This window comes from Orycteropus afer, unplaced genomic scaffold (genome assembly GCF_000298275.1).
Source record: "Orycteropus afer afer isolate SDZICR_OR568_19922 unplaced genomic scaffold, OryAfe1.0 scaffold00010, whole genome shotgun sequence".
Taxonomy (NCBI): Eukaryota; Metazoa; Chordata; class Mammalia; order Tubulidentata; family Orycteropodidae; genus Orycteropus; species Orycteropus afer.
Window position 1 is genome coordinate 20767448 of NW_006921597.1, and position 8289 is coordinate 20775736.

General features: G+C 43.1%; 1 protein-coding gene across 1 annotated transcript in view; it reads left to right on the top strand.

Moving 5' to 3' along the window:
• AKNAD1 (AKNA domain containing 1) overlaps positions 1–8289 on the top strand; it is a 90714-nt gene that overhangs the window by 53764 nt on the left and 28661 nt on the right. Inside the window, exons 10-12 of the mRNA XM_007949888.1 lie at positions 3625–3722; positions 7406–7522; positions 7616–7723. Coding sequence (XP_007948079.1) covers positions 3625–3722; positions 7406–7522; positions 7616–7723 — 323 coding nt within the window. The remainder of the gene's footprint in view (positions 1–3624; positions 3723–7405; positions 7523–7615; positions 7724–8289) is intronic.

Genomic DNA, 8289 nt, shown 5'->3' on the forward strand with positions numbered 1-8289 from the left:
TGACATTTTCACAATGTTCAATCTTCCTATCCATGAGCATGGGATGTTCTTCCATTTATGTAGATCTCTTATCTCTTATGAAGTAGTTTTTTATAGTTTTCTTTTGTATAGGTCTTTTGTATCTTTAAAAAAAAAAAAACTTAAAAAGAAAAGCACAACTAAGTGTAAAATCAGATCTAACATTGAATCCACTGCTGGGGATTGATGAGAAGATACATGATTTATCCAATGAAATCTTGTTAAAACTCCTTCCTACCTGAGGAATTACTGTTGTTGTTGTTATGAGCCGTCAAGTTGGCCCCTACTCATAAAGACCCCTCCTTGGGTGTCCGAGGCAGTATCATTACAAAAGTAGATTGCCCAACCTTCCTTCTGAGGAGTGGCTGGGGGTTTCAACGGCCAGCCTTCTGGTTAGCAGTCAAGTGCCTTAAGCACTACGCTACCAGAGCTGTAACAAACCAGTAGCTGCCGAGTCATTTCTGACTCATGTCAACCCCATGTGTTACAGAGTAGAACTGCTCCATAAGGTTTCAATAGCTGATTTTTGAGAAACAGATTGTCAGGCCTTTCTTCCAAGTGCCCCTGAGTGAATTCAAACCTTCAAACTTCCGGTTAGCAGCCGACTGCATTCACCACTTGCACCACCCAAGGACTCCATTAATTAAAGGGAGAGCCATATATTCTTTATGATTGACAAGCTGTGTGATCTTTTAGAAGAATAGATATATCTCAGATAGAACGTGTTTTTTATGAAGCTTACCACTTGTAGCATAGTGCCTAAGGCACTTGACTGCTAACCAGAAGGCTGGCAGTTCAAACCCACCAGCCACTCCTCTGAAGGAAGTTGGGCAATTTTCTTCTGTAGTGATACTGCCTCGGAAACCCAAGGAGGGGTCACTATGAGTCGTGTCCGACTCGACGGCACACAACAACAACAACCAATGTAAGTACTGAATATTTACAAATTCTCTGTGCAGATAAATAATGTTGTTGTTGTTATGTGCCATATATGCTAAATGTAAAATCTATTTCTTTATGTATTTTTTTGTGTGAAACCTTGTATCTAAGAGTACTCTCTATGTACTTTGTTTTGTCAAAAAAATCTGCCTTCTTAAGTTGAACTGCCCTCCATCGTTCTGTTCAGTAAGAAGATTTTAGTGCACAAAGGAGTTTAAAAGAATCAGGAAAAAAAAAAAAAAAAAAAAACCTCATGTGTTGGACTGAACTCACTTGAGTGAGATCCAAAGTTTCCAGTTTGGGGAGCAGATGTTCAAATGCCCAGAATGAGGCGGGTGGAGACAGAAAATGAGGTGTTAGAAAATATATGACTCAGGAGGAGAGCATGTTTTTCCAAGAGGGAAATGGCCTGGTTTCTCAGCCCCCAACGCCACAAACCCCAAGCGCTGGGCCTCTCTCTGCCAGCAGCAGGCCCAGGCACAGTAGGACGTGTGCGCGTTGCTAAGCAATGCCTCAGTCTTATCCCTGAGGAACTGGTCCTGTCCCTGCTTCAGGGCCCAACCACGATAGCTTGGGTGGGCACAGGGCCCTCCACACTGAGAGTGAGCAACTTTCCCTTGGGGCTATTACTGTATCCTAAGGGCTGAGAAGAGCTTTGTTAAGAATTGTTATTCATCAGAATTCCTTTGGAGGAGTTAGAATTTCTGTGAAGGAGAGAGGCTAAATCTGCGGGTTGGAGTCTTCTGGTAAATGACAATTGTTGTCTCTCTGGTGCTCCCTGGTGGCCCCTTGCAACAGCAGTTAATCCCACATGCTCCTATAGCCTTTACTCCCATAGACATTTGGCAAAACCCACTTTCCTAAAGTTTTATGATCCAGCTAGTTTGTATTTATAGCGCCAAAGCCGTGTAACTTATTGCAGCTTCTTCCTCTAATAAGAATTAATTTTGAGACAAGTATATAAGGAAAATCCAAAGTTTATAATTCCACACTTCAAATTTCTATTTTGTACAAATGTGCATGATGGAAGGTTGGGCAATCTACTTCTGTAGTGATAGTCTCAGGAACCCAAGGAGGGGTCGCTATGAGTGGGATCCGACTCCATGGCAGTGAGGGTTTCTTTCTTTCTTTCTTTTTTTTTTTTGTGTGGCATAGTGGTTAAGGCATTCACCTGCTAACCAAAAGGTTGGCAGTTTGAACCAACAACTGCACCACAAGACAAAGTTGTTTCCATAAAGATGTATAGCCTTGGAAACCATATGGGGTGGTTCTACCCTGCCTTCCAAGGTCGCTATGAGTAAGTAACTGAATGGCAGTGGGTTTGGGTTTTTTATATGATGATTAAGATATTATCCTCTGTGGAACAAAACAGATTTATTTATTTATTTATATTTTTGGTTAAGATATACACAGCAAAACACACCTCAATTCAACAATTTCTACATGTTCAATTCAGTGACATTGGTTACATTGTTCAAGTTATGACATGTTCTGGTTACCCAGTGCTGCTCTGATGAGGATATACCACAGATGGGAGGGCTTGAATAAACAGGAGTTTATCCTCTTAAGAGTTCAGGAGGCTGGAAGTCTCAGTTCAAAGTGCCAAGTTCTAGCGGTTGTGTGAAAGCCCCGCAACCTTGGGTTTCAGCTCTGCCTTTTGCTCCTGGCCCACTGAAGGCAGAAGCATCTCTTCACTCAGGCAGCTATTGGCTGCTGAGGTTAACAAACCCAAGGTCGACAAATACAGTGGCACAGTCCTGATGTTACCAAACCACATGGCAGGCCGTTAATTCAAGTCCATTGAAAGTCCCAAGGTCAGCAGAGCATGGCAGGCTGCTGAACAACAATTCGGCTACATGCAGGGTTCAAGTGTACCATAAGCTGGAGACCGTTCCCCAAAACTTCTCCTTATATACAGGAAGCAGACCACATCCCTCAGGCAGTTATTCAGCTGCTCACAGTAGATTCCATCATAGAGTTGATTACCAGTCTCATCATGGGGAATAACTACATCCAGCTGCCCATCCGCTCAAGCAAGGCCCAGCCAAGTTGACACACAAACTTAACCACCACATGCCAGATATTCTTTCTTTCTTTTTTTTTTTTTTTTTCAGATATTCTTTCTTGTTAATACTTTTTGGAATTGTTTCACCACCTTCAACATAAATTCACTGCCTCCTAGCATCTCATTTAACCTTTGCAGTTGCTGTTGTCAATTTGGTCTCATAATAATAATTCTTTAAAAGAACACGGGGCTCCAGGTAGACATTTTTTTCTACTTAAGCTAAACTCTTTTTTGGTATAGAGATGATTTCAAGGGATAGTTTTGGTTTAAGTTTTAAAGGTTGGTTTCAAAGGTTCATCCTGCCTCAGTGGCTCCAGAATGTCTGGATTTCTCAAAAATTTGCAGTTCTAAAACACATATATTTTTAACATTTGGTGTAAATGTTCTTCTCCAGCCATATTGTTCTGGGTGCACTTTCTTAAGGGGGTAGCTCTGAAATAGGCAGGCGGAGGGGAACCTCTGGGTTGAGAGTGACACACGATTCCTCCATTATAGCAGGCTGTGATATAAGAAACTTAACATTTCCATTTTACCAATACCTTCCCTATCTCTATCATTAGAAATGTACTAAAAGCTTATGGGATCTTATGCACCTTTTCTAGAAAGCAAAAAATGGAGAAAAGGGGCCACAGAAGGATCAGCTGTGGAAGGTTTTCCATCACCATTCAAGAAAAACCATGGCACCTATGTTCAGCTTGCAGTAAGTAGAAGGTCCTGGGGCCGCAGGGGCTCAGTCTTCAAGGCCCTTCTCCATGTGGTCTGCTCACAGTGGAAGCCAGCTTGCCACCTGCCACTCCACATAGCATTGCTCTAGATTGGAGTGTTGCGTGTTATATCGCTTAAGCAAAACATTAAAAAAAAAAAAAATCATGATTGAATAGATTTAAATAAGTTATGGCCTACTACAGTAAAGAGCCAATACATATTTCTGACTGTAATCACAGGTGCCCAGGGATGTACACACCAGGTGCCCTCAGTTCTCCTTGTCATCATCCTTCCACTATGATTCATAACTCTGCACCTGGTAAGGTTACCGGCCATGTGAGAGTTGGCTCTGAGTGGCACCAACTTGTCCATACACATTTCATACAAGCGGATAAAATTCAAGTTCAGAGGAGACTGAGGGAGCACCCAGAGCATAAATTCAATGGCTTTTAGTCATAGGATCTTTTTTCCAAAGATAGTTCAAGTAGAAAAAAAATCCCCTTGCAGAATTGCATTGGTGAAGATGTCAGGCAAAAGGCCTGCTTGCATAGGCAGCTCCTAAGCTGGACAACTCCTACCGGAGCCTGATCGACCAGGCTATACAGGGAACAGACCAGAGCCGGCGAGGCCTGCCTGCCCACCCTCACACGGCTTGTTTGCACAGAGCCTTTCCTTCAACTCAGTATTCTTTCTGTTATGTCACATTTACTTCTATGCTGGCTTCTCTGTAGATGATACATTTTTCATATAATAATAATAATAATAATAATAACCAAACCTGTGACCACTGATTGATTCTGACTCATGATGACCCCATTGTGCAGAGTAGAACTGCTCCATTTTCAAATCTGTTACCTTTTGGAAGCAAATTGCCAGGCCTTTCTTCTGAGGTGCCTCTGGGTGGGTTCAAACTGCCAACCTTCTTATGGTAGTCAAAAGCTTAACTGATTTCGCCATCCATTTATCAAACACAGGCTTCAGTAAAACCAGTTGCTGTCAAGTTGATTCCAACCCATGCTATGTGTGTTACAGTAGAACTGTGGCGCTTCTCACAGGGTTTTCAATGGCTTTCGTTTTGCAAGTAGATCAGAAGGCTCTCTGTGCAGGGTACCTCTGGGGACTTAAACCACCAACATTTTGGTCGGCAGCTGAACATGCTAACCATCTATACTATCCAGGGACTCTATAATAACAACAATAACAAAACCAAACACACGGCCATTTAGTTGGATCCGACTCATAGTGACCCCTCCTTGGTTTTCCGAGGTGGTATCACTATGGAAGTAGATTGCCCAACCTTCCTTCTGAGGAGTGGCTGGTGGGTTTGAACCGCCAGCCTTCTGGTTAACACTCTAATGCCTTACGTACTATTCCACCGGAGATTTTCAAAGTGTGGTCAAAGGGGTCCTGGGGGTCCTGAAGCTTTTTCACAGGGCCACAAGTTCCTCCATTTTCCAATTACGCATCTGGGAGAGGCTACATGTTTCAGCAGATGGAATGCAGGAGCAGCTATGGAACCAGCTGTCTTCTATTAAGCCAGACATTCCAGACATTTGCCAAAGCATAAAACAATGCCACTCTTCTCACTATTTTTTTTTTTTTTATTGTGATTTGGGTGAAAGTTTACAGAGCAAATTCAATTTCCACACAGCAGTTCATACATATTTTGTTTCATGACATTGATTGCTATCCCCATAATATAACAGTTCTCTTCCCACTTCCTCCCTGTGGTTACCTTTTCCCTGTGTCCTTCTTTCCTATGCATTAAGTGCCCTTTAAGCTGTCTCACTATTTTTTCTTTTTTAATTTTGAAAAATATGGTTATTTTTAATAAAAACATGTTTTATTTTGTTAACATGAAACGGATTTATTGATACTTTTAAATGACGCAACCAACACAACCACTGCCGTGGAGTTAGATCTGACTCTTAGCGACCCCTCCTTGGGTTTCCGAGGCAGTATCTCTATGGAAGTAGATTGCCCAACCTTCCTTCCGAGGAGTGGCTGGTGGGTTTGAACCGCCAGCCTTCTGGTTAGCAGTCAAACGCCTTGGGCACTATGCCACCAGAGCTCTCTTTTAAATAACAGAATAAATAATTTTTTTAAAATAACAGAATAATAAATAACAGAATAAATAAATTTAAAAAAAGGTTTTAGGCTTAATTTCTTAAAAAAAAAAAGAAAAGAAAAGAAAAGAAAAGAAGAAGAAGAAAAGCCACAGAATGGTCTGTTCAAGGCGAGGGGGAATTAGACTCCATCTTTTGAAGAGAATGTCAGTGAACTTGTGGACATGTTTTTAATCATCACAACTAATAAGTGGCAGAGCCAGACTTCAAACTCAGGCCCATCTGAACCCCATGCTCTTTCCATTGTTCAGCATAGCTCATCAGGTGTGCCCCTGTCTTCTATTTGCTATTTCCTCAAGTTTAGATTGAGAAGGCACTCAGTGGCTTTTGACTGAATGAGATTTGGAGAAGAAAAAAAACAAAAACTCTAGAGCTCATGCCATGATTCATGTTTTGAAAGATAATGTTAAAAATGAGTGTAATCATGAGCGCAGCAAAGTAGGCTTGGGAGAGACTTTGTCCTTTGGCTGCACCTTTCCTGGCACTGAGATGCTGCTTGCCCTTCCTAAGCCCAGTGTGTCCCCCTGCCTGGCCTGTGCTCCCATGCCCCGGTGCTGCACTGCCCATGGTCTGCCAAACAAATTCTAGACCTGTACGAGGCACATGTGCTCTCTGCTACTAGCATCTCTGTGGCACTGATCAGGGCAAAGTTATGATTCAGGTTCTCGTAAGGGCTTATGAATTTCACATAGGGGAAAACCGTCTTTCCAATTGCCTGGCTGAGAAAACACAAGCTCTTGGCCACAGCAGATTCTGAGAGAAAGAATAAGGATGTTTCAGGGAAAATCTGGAAAAGCAATTACAATCGCAAGATCATCTGACAGTTCAGTGGGCCTTGTTCTCACACATCCATTCATCCAGAATCCTTAATTGAGCACCTCTTTTTGCTAGGCTGAAGATTGTGGTTGTGCAGTGGTTAAAGCTCTTGGCTGCTAACTGAAATGTCAGTGGTTCTAATCCATGGGCGGCTCAGTGGGAGAAAGATGTGGCAGTCTGCTTCTGCAAAGATGTACAGCCTTGGGAACCCTATGGGGCAGTTCTACTCTGTCTTGTAGGATCTTTGTGAATCAGAATCAACTCGAGGGCAACAGGTTTGGTGTTTTGGGTATGTGCTAGGTAAGGAGTCCCTGGGTGGTACAAACAGTTGAGTGCTCAGGTACTAGCTGAAAGGTTGGTGGTTTGAATCCACCCAGAGGGACCTTGGAAGAAAGGCCTGGCACTCTGCTTCTGAAAGATGACAGCCATGGAAAACCCAATGGGGTGCACTTCTACCATGGCACACATTGGATTCCACAAGTCAGAATCAACTCAATGGCACTGGTTTTTGGTTTTATGGGCTAGATACATCTTGGGGCTCTCGTATTAGGCCTGTTACCAAAACATCTCTCAATTGTCAGAAGGGAGCCCCCAAATATCGCTCTTGGGTTGGTAACTGCCCTTGGTCTCACAGCCTGGGGAAGCTGAACACTTGGGTGCCTCATGCATACCCAGCACAATTACATTTTATAATCAAGAAACTCACACTTCCTTTGTGCAACTTGGGCTTTTTCAGGTTCAGAGGCAGGATACGGCTTCTATTCTGATTCTGGACTGCAGAGTAACAAATGTGAGAACTGTGGTGCTAAGATTCCTAACTCTCGAAGAGTCAGCAGTAAAGAACTGCCTAAAGGTAAGACACTTAGAGGCTTTAGAAAGAAGGTGTAAGTGGGAACAGCCATTGTTTCCAGGCAACAACTTGTGGCTTTTTATCTTTTAGTTTTAGAATTTCATTATAGATACAACACCCCAGTACAGAATTACTTAAATTATAGTGAAAGAGGTGCTTTTGTCCAGCTCTGCTTTTTAGACAAAAATAAAAGCTCTTCACCTTGAAAGGACATCTCCTGCATGACTGCATCTCCCAGACGTCATCAGGAGACCCACACTGCACTGGCCACTGCTTCCATTTGGGGACAGTCTTGCTCCTCAGATCGCCAGCAGTCACCTGCATGCTTCCACATCCAGCTCTACACCTGGATGGCAAGAGGCTGGGCTGCAGGTGGGAGATCTGAAATCCTAGTGAAGGACCCTGAAGTACTCATCATCGTTGCTGAATAAATGAGAGACAGACTGAATAATCCACTGTTAGTGCTCTGGTGGCATAGTGCCTAAGGCATTTGACTGCTAATCAGAAGTCTGGAGGTTCAAATCCACCAGCCCCTCCTCAGATGGAAGATTGGGCAATCTACTTCCGTACAGATACCACCTTGGAAACCCAAGGAGGGGTTGCTATGAGTCAAATTGACTCGACAGCAGTGAGTTTGTATTTTTGGTTTTTGTTGTTGTTGTTAAGTGCCGTTGAGTCGTTTCCGACTCATAGCGACCCCATGCACAGCAGAATGAAACACTGCCCGATCCCGTGCCAGCCCCACAATCCCTGCTATACTTGAGCCCATC